The sequence below is a fragment of the Somniosus microcephalus genome, chromosome 8, assembly GCF_052327205.1.
Source record: "Somniosus microcephalus isolate GS21.2 chromosome 8, FLI_Smic_1.0, whole genome shotgun sequence".
Taxonomy (NCBI): Eukaryota; Metazoa; Chordata; class Chondrichthyes; order Squaliformes; family Somniosidae; genus Somniosus; species Somniosus microcephalus.
In genome coordinates, this window is record NC_140994.1 from 128,987,248 (window position 1) to 129,010,075 (window position 22,828).

Here is a 22,828-nt window from a genome sequence, read left to right on the forward strand (position 1 = left end):
TTGTATATATATATATATATATGTTATTATGTTATGTTAAATGGGGATATACACTGTTAAGCTAAAAAGGGAGGATTGTGGTGTATGTAACCTGTTCCACCTTAAGAGAACTACCTTAAGAGATGTACTACTTTCTCTTGGCTGCTGTATACTGTAATACCGGTGGTGACCACACCGGTATATAAACGTTGTGTAGTGATTTGCTGGGCAGTTCAGCCCTGACCTCCGAATAGTAAAGACCTGTTAAAGTTATTCTTGTTGTCTGTGTCCAGTGATTTATAATAAACATAACTGGGACACACAGACTCAACAGAAACCATAAGGGGAACCAAAATATTCACTGTTAATGGCCAAAACTGGAACTAGCAAAGGTAAACTGGTCCATTGAGACTGGATTTTTGAAAGAAGCAGAATTGTTTTAATTAAACAATATATACTGTGGCCCATCTTAGTGCAGTTGAACATTGTTTTATTCACATGGCATTTACAGGAGCACACTTGGTAGAGTGATTCTCTTGACATAATTTTGCCTATTGGTAGATTAGTTTTACATGCCCGAGGGTCAGAGGGGCTTAGCTAGGCAGCGACTATCCTACCTTATCTGGGGTCCAACATTATTCCGGTGGGCCCCCTGAGTAGGTTGTGGCTCCCATCTTCTCTTGCGCCTCAGTCTGTACTCCCCCCTCCTCCCCCATGCACCTCCACTGTAGGTGTGTGCTGCTGGATCGGCAAGGGGGTGTAGGGCCTTGTATGGGCCTCCACAAAGGCAGGTGGCATTGTTGCAGCTCTAGGAGGAAGCTATATATTATGGGTTCAGGCTGGCATATGCCCATTGGTGCTTAATGCACCTGTTGGGGCACAGTGGCTTCTCACTGCAAGTCTTTCTTTCATTGCCACCAGCAAAAGTTGTGCCATTGTTGAACCTCACAGGCAGGAGAGTAGGCATTAGTGGCATCCTGGATCACTTCCCAGAAAGGTTGCTCTGGGGGAGAGGGCCAGATGGTGTGTACAATCTTGCCAACCTGGATTCCTCTCCACCTTCTTCTTCTTAGGCAGTCCCTCGGAACCGAGGATGACTTGCTGCCACACTAAAAATAAGTTCTCAGGTGACTGATGGGTCCAATGCGGGACCTACAGTCTCTATTACAGGTGGGGCTGATGGTGGTTGAAGGGGTGGGTGGGGTGCTTGGGTTGACATACGCTCCTTCCGCTGTTTGCTCCCGGCGAAGAGACTTGAGGTGTTCGGTGCCTTCTTGGATGCTTCTCCTCCACTTTGTGCGGTCTTGGGCCAGGTATTCCCAGGTGTCGGTGGGGATGTTGCACATTTTCAAGGAGGCTTTGAGGGTGTCCTTGAAGCATTTCCTCTGCCCACCTGGGGCTCTCTTGTCGTGTCGGAGCTCCGAGTAGAGTGCTTGTTTTGGGAGTCTCGTATCGGGCATGCGGATGATGTGGCCCGTCCATCGGAGCTGATCGAGCGTGGTCAAAGCTTCGATGCTGGAGATGTTGGCCTGAGCGAGAACACTGATGTTGGTGCGCCTATCCTACCAATGGATTTGCAGGATCTTGCGGAGGCAGCGTTGTTGATACCTCTCCAGTGTTTTGAGGTGCCTGCTGTACATGGATACACCATTCTTCAGCTGGGAGGAGTGGGGTGGGAATCTGTGACAGTCTTATGGACAATGGTTTGAGTTCTTGTGTTTTATTGAATGAAGTAATAGCTGAAGGGTGTTAGAACTTGCTTCTGTGTCAGGTGTCCCATCATATCTCTAGGCCATTGTCCAATTAGGATATGCTAATATTGGTGATTAGTCAGAACAATGGAAGTAGCAACCAGCAGACATGTTGGCTACATCCCATGTGAGATGCGAGTATCAGGTATTGGCCAGAACAATGGAAGCACCCAATAGTATCACATTAACTATCTGGGATTGTTTAGGTCATCCTGTTCCTTTTGTAATATTAAGGTCGCATGTCAGGTTGAACTGATTAACAGTTAAACCATCAAGATGACTATTAAGTCAAGTCTGGAGGTTTGGCGAGAAGGAACCTCGCTTCAATATACACTCTGGGCATCATGTGATATGACTCACAAAAAAGGGGGATACAAAGAACAGGTTCTAATTCATGAATTAGGGCTCACGGGACGGTCGGAAGTCCAACACCTACAGAGGCCAAGCTTGATCACCTGGAAACCAGGTTGTATGAGTCTATTGTATAACCGGAATAGTTTTTATACTATTGGTGTCGGAGAATAAACTTGCATTTGGACAATACGCTCGAGCCTGAATCACGAGGAATCATTTAATTGAGTTTAAGAGATTTCCTTACAAAGGGCACAGCAAATCTTCACGGAATTAGAGGTGTTAGTTATGAAGAACATCTCTAAATATTGGGGTCTTCCTCACTAGGACAGAGAAGGTTAAAGGGGGGCCTAACAAAGATTTTCAAAATTATGAACAGTTTTGTCAATAAATAGTTAAAGATTGTGTGAATCATAGTTTTTGAGTCTTCCTCTAAATCCTTCCACTACTTCACACTATCCTCCAAGGGAAGAGTGCGAAGATATGAAAATAACAAGTGTCTTTTGAAGTACAGACTATAAGACCCTTGAAAAGAAAATTTGCGATGAATATAAAAGTCAAGGAGAAAGGTCAGGGAAATAGGATTAGAATAGATTGACTGGTTGGCGAATCAGTATTGGGGCATAGACTCAGGACTATCACTAGAAGGGGATAGTTAGAAGAAGTGCGGTCACAGAAGATTACGAGAACATGGAATGCTGGAGCACAAGTGGCAAGAGTGAGCCTTTGGCTTAGTGAGGGTGCAGAGATTTACCAGAATGGTTCTGGGGATGGGGGAATCTCTTAGCTACAAGGACAGGTTGGAGAAGCTGGATTTGTTTTGATTAGAGCAAAGGAGGTTGAGGGGTGATTTGATAGAGGTGTACAAGATTATGATGGGTTTGGATAGCTAGACGGGGAAAGGCTGTTCCCACTGATGGTACAAGGACTAGGGGACACAGATTTAAGGTTTTGGGCAAGAGATACAGGGGAATATGAGGAAAAACTTTTTTACGCAGTGAGCAGTGAGGACCTGGAACTCGCTGCCGACGGAAGTGGTGGAAGCGGAGATGCTCAATGTTTTCAAGGGGAGACTGGATAGGCACCTGAGGGAAATAAACTTGCAGGGCTACGGGTATAAAGCAGGGGAATGGGACTGACTGGATTGCTCTATAGAGAACCGGCACGGACTCGATGGGCTGAATGGCCTCCTTCTGTGCTGTTATGACTCTATGACATCATCACCACCTCTGAGTCAGAAGGTGCAGGGTTCAAGCCCCACTCCAATAAGACAGTCTCAACAAATGGAAACCGGGGCTCTAGCTCTGAATTCTGGGTTGGCAACCAGTGGGATACTCACGTCTGGTGGGTGTGGGTGGCCCCCCCTTCATCATATGGGTTGTGGGACTCCATAAAATCCTCCCACCATAGAGGACTAACCACCCTGTTGGCTGGTATAAAGATGGCCGTGGAGGGAGTGTTCAGGTCGTGGCCTGTCAGACTGTGAATCCTTCCACTACTTCACACTATCCTCCAAGGGAAGAGTGCGAAGATATGAAAATAACAAGATACGATAGCAAAATACTGTGGATGCTGGAAATCTGAAATAACAACAGAAAACGCTGGAAAAACTCAGCAGGCCAGGCAGCATCCGTGGAGAGAGAAACAGAGTTAACGTTTCAGGTCGATGACCCTTCGTCAGAACTGGAAAAAAGCAGGAAATGGAAAGCAAGTTTAGGGGCTGGGAAAAGGGGGAGGGGATGAAAGAACAAAAGGGAAGGTCAGTGATAGGATAGAAAGCAGGAGAGATTAAGAGACATTGAGAGACATTAAGAGGCAAGAGGAGGTGGTAATGGGACAGGTTAACAAGTACAAGTGTCTTTTGAAGTACAGACTATAAGACCCTTGAAAAGGAAATTTGCGATGAATATAAAAGGAGAAAGGGCAGTGAAATGGGATTAGAATAGATTGCGCCAGGTGTAGATCTAGCACGATGGTCCGAAAGGTCTCCTTCTGTGTGATTCGAAGATTCTGAGACATGATAAGATGCTCTATGTCAAATACAAGTCTTTTTTTCTTGCTCACTCTGGCTTTCTGTGGACTCTATTGGTGTGAAAGTGAGTGCAGCATTAGAGGGTGGACATGTGTTTATGAGTATCTCTGGAATTGAGAAGGTGCCGTTCTTAGTGGTGTTTGTGAAGCCTTTTTTTAAATTCATTGATGCGATGTGGGCGTCGCTGGCTAGGCCTGCATTTAGTGCCCATCCCTAATTGCCCTTGAGAAGATGGTGGTGAGCCGCCTTCTTGAACCGCTGCAGTCCATATGGTGTAGGTACACCCACAATGCTGTTAGGAAGGGAGTTCCAGGATTTTGGCCCAGCTACAGTGAAGGAGTGGCGATACAGGTCCAAGTCAGGATGGTGTGTGGCTTGGAGGGGAACTTGTAGGTGGTGATGTTCCCATGCGTCTGCTGCCCTTGTCCTTCTAAGTGGTAGAGGTCGCGGGTTTGGAAGGTGCTGTTGAAGGGGCTTTGGCGAGTTGCTGCAGTGCATCTTGTAGATGGTACACACTGCAGCCACAGTGCGCCGGTGGTGGAGGGAGTGAATGTTGAAGGTGGTGGATGGAATGCCAATCAAGCGGGCTGCTTTATCCTGAATGGTGTCGAGCTTCTTGAGTGTTGTTGGAGCTGCACTCATCCAGGCAAGTGGAGAGTATTCCATCACACTCCTGACTTGTGCCTTGTAGCTGGTGGAAAGGCTTTGGGGAGTCAGGAGGTGAGACACTCGCTGCAGAATTCCCAGCCTCTGGCCTGCTCTTGTAGCCACAGTATTTATATGGCTGGTCCAGTTCAGTTTCTGATCAATGGTAACCCCCAGGATGTTGATAGTGGGGGATTCAGCGATGGTAATGCCATTGAATGTCAAGGGGAGATGGTTAGAGTCTCGCTTGTTGGAGATGGTCATTGCCTGGCACTTGTGTGGTGCGAATGTTACTTGCCACTTGTCAGCTCAAGTCTGAATGTTGTCCAGGTCTTGCTGCATATGGACACGGACTGCGTCAGTATCTGACGAGTCTCGAATGGTGCTGAACAGTGTGCAATCATCAGCGAACATCCCCACTTCTGACCTTATGATGGAGGGAAGGTCATTGATGAAACAGCTGAAGATGGTTGGGCCTAGGACACTGCCCTGAGGAACTCCTGCTGGGTCCTGGAGGAAGGGTTTAATTTAGAGGTGTCGGAAGAGGTGCTGCTGAGTTGGAATATGTCCATTAACTGCTGGCAGAACAAAGCGCTGCCCTAGTGGAGCACTGGTGAGTTTGGTGATATATTCTCATGCCCTCATACTTTTTTGTATCAGATTGGAGAGAAGGCTGGCCAGGAGAGGGCTGGTGGGATCTTCAGCAGAGAGCCGTTCTCTCTCCAGACTGACGGCATTAATGCAACAACTTTTCTCTCCCTTTACCTGTCTTCTCCTGAAGTTGGTCGATAAGATCCATTAGTAATGGCAATGCCTCACCCAAGGAGCTGTGATAGGGTGGAAGGCAGGAGGTATTTAAATGACAAAAGTGGTGATAGTGCAAGGCAAAAGGCGATGGTAATGGGACAAGTAAAGAAACAAAAGATGGGACTGGAGGAGCTGTAAATGGCAATCATTACTAGCACCTGCTGTCTAAAAAAATGGGAGCAGTGGTTATGGTCTGAAATTGTTGAACCTAATGTTGAGTCCAGAAGGCTGTAAAGTGCCCAATTGAAAGATGAGGTCTTGTTCCTCGAGCTTACGTTGAGCTTCATTAGAACAGTGTAAGAGGCTGAGGACGGAGAGATCAGAGTGAGAGTGGGGCAGAGAATTAAAATGGCAAGCGACCGGAAGCTCAGGGTCACGCTTGCGGATTGAACGGAGGTGTTCAGCAATCACCCAATCTGCGTTTGGTCTCCCCGATGTAGAGGAGACCGCATCGTGAGCAGTGAATACAGTATACTAAATTGAAAGAATTACAAGTAAATCGCTGTTTCACCTGGAAGGAGTGTTTAGGGCCCTGGATTGTGGTAAGGGAGGAGGTGAAAGGGCAGGTGTTGCATCTGAAGTTGGTCGATAAGATCCACTAGTAATGGCAATGCCTCACCCAAGGGGCTGTGATAGGGTGGAAGGCAGGAGGTATTTAAATGACAAAAGTGGTGATAGTGCAAGGCATGGGAAGGTGCATGGGCGAAGGTGAAGGGGTGTTGGGGGTGATAGAGGAGTGGACCAGGGTGTCACGGAGGGAACAGTCCCTTTGGAATGCTGAAAGAGGAGGGGAGGGGAAGATGTGTTTGGTGGTGGCATTGCACTGGAGGTGGCGGAAATGGCGGAGGATGATCCGTTGAATGTGGAGGCTGGTGGGGTGGAAGGTGAGGACAAGGGGAACCCTATCGTGGTTCCGGGAGGGAGGGGAAGGGGTGAGAGCAGAAGTGCGGGAAATGGAATGGACACAGTCGAGGGCCATGCCAACCACGGTAGAGGGGAATCCTCGGTTGAGGAAAAAGGAAGACATATTTGGAAGCACTAGTGTGGAAGGTGGCATCTGTAATGATATAAGCAAATAGTGATGGTATTTGCCTGTTTGATTATGATGCCTTACCTGCATATTTGCATGTACTGATTACTTATGCCTGACCAGCAGAGGGCATGTGACAGAGACAAGCAGTTTAGTTTTAGTTTTGCTTTTAGATGGATCACTAGCATGGTGTCTCCTGTAATGCTGTTAAAATGAGTTGAACAGACTTTAGATTAAAAGACATTCTCTTTCATAAATGTCTCGTCATTGAACCCACATACAAATCGATACAGCATCGTCAGAACAGATGCGAAGGAAACATAGAAACTGGGAGAATGGAATAGAGTCCTTAAAGGAAGCAGGGTGGGAGGAAGTGTAGTCCAGGTAGCTGTGGGAGTCAGTGGGCTTACAGTAGATATTGGTTGACAGCCTATCCCTAGAAATGGAGATGGAGAAGTCGAGGAAGGGAAGAGTCGGAGATGGACTATGTGAAGGCGAGGGAGGGATGGAAATTTGAAGCAAAGTTGATTAAATGTTCTAGTTCAGGGCAAGAGCAGGAAACGGCATCGATACAGTCATCAATGTACCAGAAAAATTGATGAGGGGGAACCCGAATAGGACTGGAGCAAAGAATGTTCTACGTATCCCATGAAAAGGCAGGCATAGCTAGGCCCCATAAGGATTCCCATAGCAACACCTTTTATTTGGAGGAAGTGAGGAGTCAAAGGAGAAGTTGTTCAATATGAGAACAAGTTCAGCCAGGCAGAGGAGGGTGGTGGTAGATGGGGACTGGTCAGGCTTCCGTTCAAGGCCATCTGGTGGGGGATGGAGGGGTAGAGGGACTGGACGACCATAGTGAAAAGGAGATGGTTAGGGCCAGGAAACTGGAAACTTAGAGGAGGGCGTCGGAAGAGTCACGGGTGTAGGTCAGAAGAGACTGGACAAAGGAAGAAAAAAAAGACAAGATAGGAAGAAATAAATTTCATGGGGCAAGAAAAGGCTGAAACGATGGGTTTACCAGGGCAATTCTGTTTGTGGATCTTGTGAAGGAGGTAGAAGCGGGCTGTGCAGGGTTGGGGGGGATTATGAGGTTGGAGGATGGGGAGGAAAGATCTCCAGAGGAGATGAGGTCAGTAACAATCTGGGTAACGATGGTTTGATGTTTGGTGCTATACACCCGTCTGTCCTCTCAGGTGGATGCAAAAGACCCCATGCCACTATTTTGAAGAAGAGCAGGGGAGTTCTCCCCAGTATCCTGGCCAATATTTATCTTTCAGCCAACATCACGAAAACAGATTATCCGGTCTTTATCACATTGCTGTTTGTGGGCGCTTGCTGTGCACAAATTGTCTGCCACATTTCTTACATTGCAACAGTAACTACACTTCAAAAGTACTTCATTAACTATAAAGCGCTTAGGGACATACGGAGGGTGTGAAAGGCGCTAGATAAATGCAGGTCTTTCTTTCTTGCTAATGCCACATATATGTAAACATAAGAACATAAGAAATAGGAGCAGGAGTAGGCCAATCGGCCCCTCGAGCCTGCTCCGCCATTTAATAAGGTCATGGCTGATCTGATCCTAACCGCCAATCTACTATCACAGAACTATCTCCTGAATCTAACAGAATTAGACACATGAAATAGGAGCAGGATCAGGCTACACGGCCCCTGGGCCCGCTCCGCTACCCACAGGGCCATGACCGAGCCGAACCTAGACTCATGTCCAAATTCCTGCCCGCTCCCCGTAACCCTTAATTCCCTTTACTTCTAGGAAACTGTCTATTTCTGTTTTAAATTTATGTAATGATGTAGCTTCTACAGCTTTGGTGACCTGTTACTTGGCCCAGTCTCAGCCAACTCTGATTTCACCAATCGTCAGCACCTAGATTTGGACATCTTCCTGCCTTCAAGGAAGCTGCTGCAGATTCCTGTGAAGGCCCTTGCTTACATTCAGCTTACAAGGAGAAATTGACCCCTTTTCTCTCTCTGAGGCATTACATCTTTGTTGGGATACAGCCCCTTGGGTGTCAGCAGCCCTCCAGTACCTTGCCCAAGTGTGAACGTAGGAGGTGAGCGTGGAAGGGCACTACAGGCAAGCCAGATGCTGTCCTCATCCAACATCAGCACGGTGGCATAGTGGTTAGCACTGTTGCCTCACAGCGCCAGGGACCTGGGTTCAAATCCAGCCTCGGGTGACTGTGTGGAGTTTGCACATCCTCCCTGTGTTTGCGTGGAGTTTCCTCCGGGTGCTCTGGTTTCCTCCCACAGTCCAAAGATGTGTGGGTTAGGTTGATTAGCCATGATAAAAATTGGCCCTTAGTGTTAGGAGGGGTTAAATACGTGGGGTTACGGGGATAGGGCTTGGGTGGGATGGCTGTCGGTGTAGGGACCGGGTGCTAGGGTTTGGATGATCAGCCATGATCTCGTTGAATTGCGGAGCAGGCTCGAATGGCCTACTCCTGCTCCTATCTTCTATGTTTCTATCCACTTTCGAACAGAAATCACTGGTATGAGCTCTGGCTGATTTTCCTTTTTAGCCATTGGATGTTGAAGTCAATTTAGCACCTTTGGGCCAGTTGAGATTAGATAACTCCTGACAACCAGGCATCCATTCCGCAATGCTCATCAACGCTACTTGTGCCAAACTTGAGACTGATCCCACTTGATATCTGCCTGACAAGCCTACACATCCTTGTTTAAGAAGTCAATGAGACCCAGTTAGCTTGCACTGACTGCCATCTAGTGGTGGCAACGTTGATATTTACTTTCTTTTACTAAATTGCATGTTGCATGTTACGCACTTAAATATTAACAGCAACACGGTTTTCAGTCAGTGAAGCCTATACACACAGAACATTTATATATTTCCCCATCCCAACACACCGCACTGGCAGAAATCCTGTTTTTAAATTCTCGGAATGTGCTGCGTCATTGGCAAGACCAGCATTTATTGCCCATCCCCGGTTGCCTTTGAGAAGGTGGTGGTGGGCCTTCTTGAACTACTAGTAGTGGTTTAATAGAACTGAAAGGCCACTTCAGAGGGCAGTTACGCGTCAACCATGGTGATGTGGGACTGGAGTCACGTATAGGCCAGACGGGGTTAGGACAGCAGGTTTCCTGCCCCAAGACATTAGTGAACCAGTTGGGCGTTTATGACAATCTGACAGCTTCATGGCCACTTTTACTGATGCCAGCTTTTTAATTACAGATTTTAAATAAAACTCAATTCAAATTCTCAAACTGTCTCTGGTGGAATTTGAACTCGTGTTCCCTGGATTACTAGTCCAGTAAAATAATCTCACTACCGAACCCATACAACGTATACAAATTCAGTAAGACAAGAAAGTCAAATGTTTGTTAAGGGATCAGTGAATTATCGAGCCTTTCTTGACCACAGGGAAAAACACCCAAGTCAACAAGGTTCAACTTTTCAGAAAAGGATGTGTAGTTAACATGAGGATGCAGTACCAGTTTTTAAATTTAAAAGCAGACAGATCCCAAACACCACTGACTGATTAAAGTTAAACACAAATTTTGTTGAGATTTATTTTTCTTTCCCCACCCAACCAGTGTCCTGAAATGTTTTCTCATCCGCCCCCCCATCCCCTCGCCAGGATTCTGGGGTATGGTTCCAGTCACCAATCATCCTCCAGTGCCTTGTCCAAGTGGCCACTTTTCTTCTGTGAACATAGACAGTGTGTGCTATTCAACTGCAGGGGGCACCACAGCCAAGACTGATCCTGTCCTCAATTGACACACACACACACACAGAAGAGTGGGAACTTTAGTTGATTTGCCCCTCCATAGCCCAGTTACACACAGCATAGAGGGGCTAGAACCTGCGACCATCCTGGACAATATGGCCAAGTACCATGCCAAGTGAGGGCTGGGGCATTTAGAGCCAGTCTTTGCATTTCAGCTTTGCACTGTGCGCGTGATGGTGAAACGTGCCCAACAGTCACTGTACAGATCTTTATTATCTGGCTGTCAGAGTCTTTCAGTCTAGTGAGCTTTCAGTTTACAAGTAGACTGAGCTGTTGCCTAACTAAGTTTTAAGTTTGTTTTCTGCACACATTACTCAATTATATTCACACCAGTGAAACCCACGCAATAGATTTTCAGAGTAAATCGAAACTGTTCCTCGGTTTCAAATGATAAAAAGCAATTAAAAAGTCAATTTGGACCAAAGAACCTCAGCAGGTATTTTATTTAATATTTACACCTTTGATATGCTCCACTGAGAATCACTTTTTTTAAATACAGAATTCAACCTGGAATGTCTGTTTTCTTTATTTAAAAGAATGAAAATAAGCACACAGCAGTAATGAATGAAAACTCACAACACGAAGAAACCAACACAAAAATTCCAGGACATTTCTGGCCCTTTTGGCCAGGTTGAAATGTAAACAGATTCATTTGACCTCTATTCAATTCCCAGCAGGGTAACCGATACTGACCTACAGAACACATGTTTTGTTATTAGCCTGCTCTATGTTGCATTGGGGGAGAAGGTGTAGTAGGGAGCAGGTGGGGATTGCTTGATTGCCTTTGTAGGTCTCAAGCACTATTACATACAGGTGCACTGCATGAACTGCTGGTTTACCAGCATGCAACTGCTATTATACTGAGTGCTAGGGTGATGGGGAGAGCATCACCACACAACTACGACTCCCGAGCATGGCTCTTCCTTTTAGTCTTTGCAGGGTGCTCCCGATGGCTGGTGTGCATGTTTGGAGTGTCAGTGGGAATGAGATGGCCTTCCTTCCGCACCTCCAAAGGCCACCCTAGAGGCCTGGGACACCAAACGCTGGCCACCTCCTTCATACTGTTGGGCACAGTCAGCAGCAGGAGACCCACGCTCCTGCTACAGATTGCAGTTAGTTGGTAAAAAATCTCGTAAGGCTTTGGAACAGCAGGCATTGCTCACTCTCGCATGCTTCTATCTATATTTTTTAAATTATTTAGCTACAAGAAACCACAGGGAGATAGGATTTAGGATCGCACCTCTGTATTTGGCAGGTTACCAGGATTAGCTATTCCTAAACTGTGTAACGAGGAGTTTTCACCTGGGTCCTATTTCTGCAGCTGCCCTTTTGCTGTGAGAGTAAACCATCGCCAGTGTTCCACCGTAAGGTGGCTGGGTATAAAATCAAAGCCATGTCGATTTTTCATTAAGCTGGATCTCAAACACACACACCCAAAAAAAAAATCTAGCACCAGGAAAATGAGCCAATTTACAGTAGTTCGTTTTGAATAACCTTCTGGGAGAGATCTGTAGCACCTAATGGTAAGTAACATTGCCAAAGTAATGGATGGTTTGTGGTGCGACTGTGCAGTAAGCAACAAGCAATGAAGGTGAAACGTGAGGAGACAGACCCTCCAGGTATGGACTGCAAAGTGGCACTGTACCCTCTAACCCATGTCCGGCCCAAAACTCTGAGCCAGCATGGGGCAATCGCTGTACTTAAACACCAGGCATATTCATACAGTTTAGCACAAGTTGAAAGTAGGACTCTGGAATGGGGAGCTTGTAGTGGGATATAGGATCGCAGGCCCGCAGTACATCTGCCAGTGCGCTGCTTATACACAGGAGCTCATTCCACTGAGAAGCAAGTTTAAAATGTTCCCTCTCTTAAAACCTGGGTCAAACTGAAATTGCGCACGTAGGGATTCGACGTTCTATCACTTATATGGTCCAAACTCAGCAGACAGGGAAGGGCTGCTCGTCAAAAGAAATGGGAGCAACTTACTCTTGCACGGAGTAACCTGCAATTAACATACTTCTGGTTTCAGCCAACTTCACGACAAAGCAAGGAAGCTACACTTAGACGTACAGTAGATAAATGGCGATGCAGCAGGAACATATTCCTATGTATGCACATGGTGTGACAGTATTTTGCTGAAGCATTGTCCTTTGTTCAATTCGCTTGTCCCCATTGAAGGACCAGTGGCGGTGAGGACCGAAGGATAAAGAAAGTTGCAGGTAGCACGTCAGTTGATAAGTCCCTTTGGCGTTGTGTTTTTTTTTGTTTTTGTTTCTGACCGTCGCAGTGCTCAGCACTTGTTCAGAGTTCAATCACAGTTAAAGTTTTCTCACGTACTTCTGAAGTGTGCACAACCTAGGGCAGAAAGATCCACACGGGGATCACTGTCCTTGCTTCTTGGATAGATACCTGCAGAAGAGGCAGCATGATCAATTAAAAAAGGCACATCACGCCTGCAAAGAATAAAATTGCAGAATACAACATTGAAGTAAATAAAAAGATATTGATTTAAGGAAAAAATAAACTTGGATTCTTCAGTCTCACAGGAGCAGCTGTCAAGTTTATTTATTGCTATTTCTATCTGTCACAGCCTTTCCTTTTCCTCGTTTATCAATGCTATACTATCGTCATTTCTCCTCTGATCATCCCTCGCTTGTTCCCCCTTGCTGTATTCTCACTCTGTTGAAACCATCACACTCATGTTTTCCCAGGACTTCCAAAACTGTGAGACTCTTCAGTGTTCCCTTCCTCCTACTATCTACAGGCTCTTAAAACCAATCTTGGTGTTACCTGAAGGTCAAGTCGTTTCTTGACTTATCTCATGTCATGAACAGGTACAGAAAATAATCAAAAATGCTGGCCTTTATGTCTAGAGGACTAGAATACAAGGGGGTAGAAGTTATGCTGCAGCTGTACAAAACCCTGGTTAGACCACACCTGGAGCACTGTGAGCAGTTCTGGGCACCACACCTTAGGAAGGGTATATTGGCCTTGGAGGGAGTGCAGTGTAGGTTTACCAGAATGATACCCGGACTTCAAGGGTTAAGTTACGAGGAGAGATTGCACAAATTAGGGTTGTATTCCCTAGAATTTAGAAAGTTAAAGAGTGATCTGATCGAAGTTTTCAAGATATTAAGAGGAACAGACAAGGTAGATAGAGAGAAACTATTTCCACTGGTTGGGGATTCTAGGACGAGGGGGCATAGCCTAACAATTAGAGCCAGACCTTTCAGGAGTGAAATTAGGAAACACTTCTACACACAAAGGGTGGTAGAAGTTTTGAACTCTCTTCTGCAAATAGCAACTGGTGCTAGATCAATTGTTAATTTTAAATCGTTGATAGCTTTTTGTTAACCAAAAGGTATTAAGGGATATGGGCCAAAGGCAGGTATATGGAGTTAGATCGCAGATCAGCCCTGATCTCATTGAATGGCAGAACGGGCTTGAGGAGCTGAATGGCTTACTCCTGTTCCTATGTTCCACAGCTGCTCTCCTATTCTTCTTTATCTAGGTGATGTTCTGCAGTGCAACGTTCCCGCTAAGCTGTGCGGAGGTCCCGCACAGGTCGCTTTTCAATGGGAGATTTTGCGCTTGCACGAAATTTTGAATGGGTCACGCAGCCCGTTAAAGGGGTCGCACATCCAAAAAAATTGGGGGAACATTGTTGCAGTGTGGTCAATCACCCTTTCTAGTAGGTTTTTCCAATTAAAAAAACAACCCCAGTGAAATTAATTGCGAGAATTACATTGGTAATGTTTTGCTTAAATGCAAAAAGAAACGACGAGGAATCCCACGCCTATAGTACAATTACACAAAACACTTGCCGACAATTTGGATTCTAACTCTGACTCCTGTGAATAAACGTCAGTCATGGCTGGATAACCTGAGGAAGAGCAAGACCCCTTGCTGCTATCAGCAAAGTCCAATCGTGCAATTGAGCAGTGAGCAAACCGGATGGCTGGCATGCACACACAGATGCAGCACTTCAAATGCAGCAGAACACTGCTGAGGCAGAGATGACAAGGCAGCAGGGTCAGTCCCGCTCCTAGGAACGAACCTTCTGAGGGCAACTGTGCTGACAGCCGCTGTGTAGAGCTGCATGTCACAGACATTACAATCCTCATGCTAAACAGTGACCTACGGTGGAGGCAAGCACTGGAGTTTATTTACCCCCCCACCCCTGACTTTCACCGTGTACGTTTGTGAAGCACGGTTAAAACTGTTTTTACTATAAGCTAAAGTCCAGTGCCTTTTAACTACAGGACATCCATTGAACATCTCATCACTCAAGAAGTCTTATTTCCTGCAGCAGAAAGGTAGGAATGCTGTACTCATTTGTAACACTGAATTTAAGCACAATAGTAAATTGCTGTATTGCAGCATTATTTGGCAATTGCTGGGCAGATCAAGAGTTTTGAGCTGAGTAGAGCAAGGCTCCTTTTCAGAGTTCACAACATTATACGATGCTGTAATATCTCTAATTCAGTATGAAGTTAATACACTGCTTTTTTCTGTGATATGAAATGGCAGCAGGGGAGATATACACTGGCCTCATACTGAAAGCTAATGCATACATGAAACGTTTTCAAAGGGATGTCCGTGCTCGGGAATGGAATGGAGCATTTTCCCATTTCAGAAACCCAATGTCAGCGTTGGGGACTATTGGATGTTGAGGGCAACTCCCTCTGCTCTGATCCCAATCACGTGTCTCAACACTAAATTTAGAAAAGCACCCCCCTGCTTCCACCACCCTTTCAGGCAATGATTTCCAGATCATAACAACTTGCTAAGTAAATATATAGCACCTTTAACATCCAGGGACAGCGCACAGAGGAGCAGTAATAGAAGACTTGGGAGGGGTGGCCGAAACCATGCTCGAAGCCTGAGAATTTGAGGAGGCTTTTAGAGGATGGGAAGAAAGCATCCAGGTGGAAGGGTTTAGGCAGGAAGTTCTAGAAGGCAGAGCAGGTCACAGAAATTAACATATTGGCCCAGAAATTCGGGTCAGGGGCTTCCCGTGGGTGTAAGCCCCCAACCTGCACTTACCTACCGCGCCGGCCGTTGAGCTGTGGGCCCGCTCCAACTGCCAGCACACAGTGCTTGCGTATCCCAGGGGCGTAGTTAGTTCGATGCGTCCCCTGGGATCACGTGGGCCATGGAGAGCCAATGGTAGCAGGGAATGCTTCATTCATAAGTTTGACAGGAACCTATAAATACTATAAGCCCCAAAACATCACTAAATCTTCAAATAAATTAAAAAACCACAGTTTTTAAATAAACTATAAATTACATGAAATAACTATTTTAAACTAGAATTTAAATTTTTGAAAAAAATAATTTTATTTTCTAATGGGGCTAAAAATAAACTTACCTTTCTTTAAAGTATTTAAAAATAATAAACCTGTGGAAAAAAATGTTTTAATTTTAATTAATTTACCACTTACCTTGTAAAAAGCTTCTGGAGACTTACCTTCCCGGGAAAACCTGCAAAAAAAAAAGTAAGTTCGATGCGCACGCGCTGCCTTTCCTGCGCACGCGTTCCACCTCTTAACCCATTCTTTCAGGGGAACGGAAGTGCCGGTTTCCCGCGCATGTGCAGTGCATGCACGAAACTGGCACTTCCATTGGGCTTATGGGCGAGTACCCCATGCGTACTCACCCATGGAGACCCGAATTTCTGGGCCATTGAAGCATGAAATAAACACGCTCTTTCTACAGAACGATGATGTGAAGTGGCGGAGTTGGAGTCTATTCTTACTGAAGTACATATGCAAGTCTCCCTGCCCAAGAAAGCATCTGTACTGTTGACATCATTCGACAACTGGAACACACATGCAGATGCTAACAGCTGAAGCATGGCCCTTGCCGTTTCGCAGTGTACACAGTGGGAGGTAGGCGACATCCTTACCTTTCCCAGTGTTTATGATTAAGGTCCGTGAAGTCATCTAGCTTGCCGATCTCCTTTAGGTATTGAGACAGTTTCAGCAGCTCCCTGTCTTTATCTCGGTTGAGATGAGCCTTCATGAAAGGTCTAATCTGGAAACAAATTGTAATAAAACACAGGTTGCGTTTACATCTTGACACAGTGGCATCCCATGACATGAAACTAACCCTACTGACGAGTGCAGGCATTTCTCTCTCAAACTTTAAAAGACTCCATGGCTTAAGGTACAACATCACTGCCCAAGGTAGGACAAAGCCATTCAGAACAGAAGGTCCCAGGTTCAATTCCCAGTCTCTGCTTAGTTGATCGCAGTCAGAGCAGCAATTGGGACATTACAGCACCGTGACCTAAGTGTCCTCAATCCTGATTGCCATCACGTGACTCCCTCTACGTCTCTCACACACACAGAATTTGGGTGAGAACAGCAGTGACAGCCTCTGTAGTTAAATGACCTGCCAACGCTGTCCAGGTACATGGATAAAGAGTGGACACTTGGACAAGGTATTGGAGAGCTGCAGGCACTCAAGGTACTGTACCCCGACCTGCAGCAGAGGATGTAAAACCAGAGAAATCTAGCACAAAAAAAAAGGATCAGCTTTTTACTGAGGTGTTCAGCACACAGGGAAAGAGGGGATACTTCATGTTAAAACACATCATGATGTTGCAAAAATCTCATTACACGTTACTCCCTGATGAATACAAGTTCCCCACCTTTAAATTTCTTCAAACACTAGAAATTTGAGTCTGTTTCACAGTAGCATACACTTCTCTATGGCTACTACAGAACAAGCATTCAGCATTAGAAATCAAAAAATATCTTGGTGTCATTGCACAGAGGAGCTGCACAATGTTTTAAAAACAGGAGCTGAGAGAACTGCAGACAGAGGCAGGCACATATGGCATTTCGGAGGGTGAGCAAATGGTGCATTTTCTTAAAGGAGGAGAGGGCAGAGTTGACAAAGGCAAGTAATTTACTTATACCTGGCACATTTTTTTTGTAATCATATGGAGAAATAGTTCTCTTTTTAAAAAAAAAGGTATTTTATCCCCATTACAATTTTTTGGGACCTGTTTCTTTGCCTATAACAGAGTCAGCATACACTCTAAAGAATTAATTCAGTGTGTTGAGAGCGAATTTGACAATGTTATAAGGTACGATATAAACACAACTACTACTTTTCTTACCTCTCCACGGATGCTGCCTGACCTGCTGAGTGTTCCCAGCATTGTCTGTTGCTATTTCAGATTTCCAGCATCTGCAGTATTTTGCTATCGTACTACTTTTCTATCTGCATCACCTCAGTTAAGAACGAGAGCGAGTACATGGCTTGCAGGACTGAAATAGGTGGCTGGGAGGGTTTGGTAACAGTGGCCTGAAGTGACCAACGGACCCATTCTACCCTCAATCCCTGTGGGGAAGTACCTGCCACTCCCCCACAGCAGCTTACCCAAGATGAGGAACTCTACCTCTGGGGAGACACTGACACAGAAAATCAGAGAATTTAGAAAGGAAGACTTACTTTCTTGTCATGCCTTTCACGACCTCAGGACGTCCCAAAGTGCTTTACAGCCTATGAAGTTCATTTTTTTTTTTTTTTTTTTTTGGTGAAGTGCAAGAAACGCGGCAGAAATTTGCACATAGCAAGCTCCCACAAACAGCAATGACCAGATAATCTGTTTTAATGATGTTGATTGAGGGATGAATATTGGCCAGGACACCGGTGATAACTCCCCCTGCTCTTCTTCGAAATAATGCCACAGGATCTTTTACGCCCACCTTAGAGGGCAGATGGGGCCTCGGTTTAACGTCTCATCCGAAAGACGGCACTTCCGACAGTGCAACACTCCCTCACTACTGCACTGGAGTGTTATCCTAGATTTTTATGTTCAAGTCCCTGGAGTGGGGCTTGAATCCACAACCTTCTGACTCAGAGGCAAGAGTGCTATGCAGTGAGCCATGGCTAACACCTGACTTTTAAAACATGACGACAGTGGGTTGAGTCAGGTTTAGTAAAGGGAAAGCTGAGTGTGTATCTGCTGAGGCAAGGCGCAATAAGAAACAATGAATAAAACCAGACGGACCACCCGGCATCGACCTCGGCACCGGCTTCGGACACGACAACGGCACACCCAGCACTTATTCAGCAATAACCTGCTCACTGATGCTCAGTTTGGGTTCTGCCAGGACCACTCGGCTCCAGACCTCATTACAGCCTTGGTCCAAACATGGACAAAGGAGCTGAATTCCAGAGGTGAGGCGAGAGTGACTGCCCTTGACATCAAGGCAGCATTTGACCAAGTGTGGCATCAAAGAGCCTTAGTAAAATTGAAGTCAATGGGAATCAAGGGAAAAACTCTCCACTGGCTGGAGTCATACCTAGTGTAAAGTCTGTGGGTTGTACGATTAATAACGACACAGACTTCAGGAGTAACAAACAAACAGGTCTTTACTATTCAGAGGTCAGGGCGAATCTGCCCCAGTTATCCTGCCACAACACTTATATACTGGTGTGGTCACTGTCGGTATTACAGTATACAGAAGCCAAACAAATAGTGCCACACCTAAAGTAGTTCTCTTAAAGGTGAACGGTTACATTCAATAGTTCCCTTAAAGGTAGACGGGTACATACACTACAATCCTCCCTTTTTAGCTTATTACTTACAGAGTCCCCGTTAAACATACATATCTTCAACTTCATATAAAACAATTTACAGATATAATCTCGGTGGGAACAGTTCATAGATTCAGTCTCTGATCTTGACTCGTTCCGAACAGCATCTCTTTGGTGTAGCCGGTTCACATGGCTAGCGTGACTCCTCCATAGCCTTTTTCTTGACGTAACAGCTTGAACTTTCGTCCTGTTGAACCAGCAGTGCGGACTTTTACAACCAACTGGCTGTCTTGATAATTTCCGGTTTTTCAACTAATTTAGCTCCTTTCGTAGTGTCCCGCCTGAGATGGTAGAAGTGATAATATTTTAGACGGTTATTATCTTCTGCTTCTTCTTTTTCTTTTCTGCCTTTTTGAAACTCTCGGAGCTCCTTTCTCGGCTGCCAGCTGTAGCGCCACCAACTCCCTATGTTCCTTAGACCTTAAGTGCTTCATCCGGATTTCAGCACTTTGGGAGTTTTCATCACAAACTGAGCAGACCAGATCCTCGTAATATTCAGTGTCACTCAACAGGTCATGGTAATACTCGGGTTCGTCCTGAGTTAGGCCAGCGAGAGGGCCTTCTACTTCCTCCTTACCCATCTGGACGTTAGCTGACTGTGGTTCCTTCCCTAGACATCTTTCTTGAAAAGACTTCTTCATGCCTTCAATTTCATCCCGCTCTTCCTGGGTTGTCTGCCATTCCTTCACTACTGACCTCATTTGTGAGTTCAATACCTTCCCTTCCATCGGGGATTGCGTTATCAGGCTATTTAATCCTTCTACTGAAGCAGCTGTTTCAACATTCTTCTGTTCACATTGACGTGATTCAACGAACTCTTCATAGAGTAAACTGTAATACAAAATCTGTGTTGCCACCTCAGTTATTTCCGTAACTTTTGGGAGCTCCGAATTCCTTCCCTTTGAAGATTGAAGCTCGTGTTCCCATTGTGGAGTCTTGTCTCTCAGCATGTGAAGGAGTTGGCTGACCGTTAACTCTTCCACGGGGACTCTGTGGATCAGAGTCTTCTCCATTTCATCCACCTTTCCCTCCAATGCTTTCACCTTCCTTTCCTCTTGTACTTTGGTTTCAAGCGCTCGAAGAAGTTGCGCCTTGATGCTCCCTAGCTCATGTTCAGGGCCCATTCTTACAGTCTCTGTGTTTCTTACAGTTTCCTTTCCTTCCACTGAAAGGATTCCCAGTTGAATTTGTTCTTCAAGTCGTTGAACCTCGGTCACTGCCGCCTCATATTTGACTTGGGTTTCCTTCAATATTTTTGAGTTCTTGGACATCTTGTCTTTCATGTTCTGCCATGTCTTTCACCTCTAAATTCTCATCTATGGATGGAACTTCTACCGATGAGTCTGTCTTGGCCTTGAGCTCATCAAGAATTTCCTGCAGCCTTTGGACTTCTTGCTCATGTTCAACCTTTAGTTGTTCATATGCTTCTACTGAAACTAGCTTTTCGGAGGTTGCCGAGTTAATCCCCTCCAGAATTGTAGCCTGGGCCTGTTCATACTGTTCTTTCAACTTCTCACACTCTGCTTGTAAGGAGTCGTAGAGAAGAACTGGAATAAAATCCTGGCTTCCTGAAGATTCCTCTTCATTTGCTTCTTTCGCAATTTCCTGTTGGAGTTCAGCCAAGGCTGCTATGCTATCTGCCTCTTGAAGTCTCACTGCCATCAAATCTTCTTTATTCTTGCAGTCTATCTCAGCCATTTTCCGTTTACTTTCATTTAACTGAGTGAGTAGACCCTTATTCTGGGCTGAGAGATATTGCACCTTCTCATGTAGACCATAGCACTCCTTCTCTGCTCGACATAGCTGGTTACTGCTGATTTGGTTCTGTGTTTCAAGTTCCAACATCCTTTGCTTAGCTTCTTTCAGTTTCACCCCTATAAGCTCCTCTTGCAACATGGCCACATTATCCACATCAGGTAAAGAAGCATTTCTCTTTTCCATGTCCAAGATTTTTTTCTGCATCTCTAAGTACACACTGCGATTCAGCTTCTCTTAACCTTGCCTGCACTAGCTCCGTCTCCAATTGCAGAACAAAATCCTCAGTGTAGCGTGGTTTGCCTTTATGCTGTATCTCTAGATCATGCAAATATTCTAACTCCTGAACATCATAAGGGAGATGTGATCGGTAATTGGTCACGATGGCTCTATGGTCGCTCTCTGCTTGAGCCAGCAGGTTCTGTTGTCTTTCCAGACTCTCCCATTCGGTGTCATAGAACTTTTTCATTGTTTTCATCTCTTGTACGAGACGGTAACTTAATTGTTCTAATTGTTGTCGTACTTTGAAATAACGTTGAGTTCGAGCCCGGTGTTCCTCCGTAATGCATATGTCTGTAACTTGAACAGACTCAGAATTCTCTGTCTTTATGCACGCCATCGTTTTTCCAACCTTAGTCAGTGAGTTCATGTTAACCTTGTTTTTCATACGTGGGCTGGACTTATCGTCTTCCGGCTCAGAGTCTGAGCTGCTTGTCTGCACCGAGTCCTCACTCGTCATTGCTTGTAGGTAGTGCCATTCCATGTCTATTTTCTTGATCCACTCCCGTCCTAGAAGTGGTGGTCCTCCCTCAGGTAGTACGTACAAGTTCATTCTTGGGTGTACTTTACCCCTATCTCTCACCTTGACTCTTATTTTTCCCATGGGGTATACTTTATGCCCCGTGTATGTCTGCAATACGAACTTGGTATCTCTTAAGGGTATGTGTGGGAATAGCCGGTGGTAATCCCTTCGATTTATGACTGATACAGCTGATCCAGTGTCCAACTCCATTTTCACTTGGACTCCAGCTATTTTTAGCATGACCCAGATAGTTTGTAGGTCAGCTTCCTTACTCACATGGTGGATACTCAGACTACCCAGCTCCTGGCCGTTTGGATCTGAGTCTGGATTCTGTTCGTCTGAACTCTTCTCAGCCCCCTTGTATACCTTGTTGTACTTTTCTTGTGATGGCTTCCTTTGGTTGTTGGTCTTCTTCCCTGACCGGCATACCTTAGCGATGTGACCCAGTTTGCCACATTTCCTACATTCTTGGTTCTTAAACCAGCATTGATTCTGGTCGTGTGTTGTCTTCCCACAACGATAGCATTTTGTTGTACTCGAGGTAATTTGGTCCACCCCGAGTGCCGCCGCCTTTAGTTGCATTTCCGCCGTTCCTTTCGCTGCGGCTTCGTGTGATGCGGCTATAAGGACAGCCCTGTCAAGTGTAAGGTCGTTCTCTTCGAGTAGGCGCTTTTGCGTCCCTCCCTTGGACAATCCGCCTACGAACTTGTCTCGCAGTGCCTCTGTCAGATTCCCTCCGAACTGGCAGTATTTCGCTAGCCTACGCAGTTCGACCAAGTATTCTGCGTTGCTTTCGTCTTTCCGTTGCGTTCTTGCATAGAATTTGAATCGTTCAGCCAACATCAACGGTGTGGGGTTCAAGTGGTCCTTCAGAACAGCCACAATCTCTTCGAAAGACTGATCCGCCGGTTTAGCTGGTGCTAGTAAATCCTTCAAGAGCCCGTATGTCTTTGCGCCCATCGAGTTTAACAATGTTATCGCCTTGTCGTCTTCCTCTATTTTGTTGGCTTCACAATAGATCTCGATGCGTTCCACGTACGTGGCCCAGTCTTCTATCTCAGAATTAAAATTGTTAATATTCCCTCGCTTAGGCATCTTCCTTTCCTTGGAGCAGCACAGTATTTCAAGTATTATTTATTATCTGTTTATTTCTAAAATGGCGGTTTTCCCGCGAAAATGGCGGTTTCCCGCTCTTCCCTTCTCTCTCTCTCTGCCCACTTCAATGGCAGTTAAGATGGCGGTTTTTCCCGCGAAAATGGCGGTTTCCCGCTCTTCCTTTCTCTCCCCGCCCAC

The 22,828-nt window shown here is 45.6% G+C and overlaps 1 protein-coding gene across 2 annotated transcripts in view; it reads right to left on the reverse strand.

The window, feature by feature from the left end:
- Positions 1–10,775: 10,775 nt before the first annotated feature.
- The window catches only part of ublcp1 (ubiquitin-like domain containing CTD phosphatase 1), a 38,806-nt gene continuing 26,753 nt past the window's right edge, over positions 10,776–22,828 (reverse strand). For both annotated transcript variants that reach the window (XM_085995113.1, XM_085995114.1), the window contains exons 10-11: positions 16,271–16,398; positions 10,776–12,771 (exon numbers count right to left, since the gene is read on the reverse strand). In XM_085995113.1, coding sequence (XP_085851239.1) covers positions 12,744–12,771; positions 16,271–16,398 — 156 coding nt within the window. In that variant the 3' untranslated portion in view covers positions 10,776–12,743. The remainder of the gene's footprint in view (positions 12,772–16,270; positions 16,399–22,828) is intronic.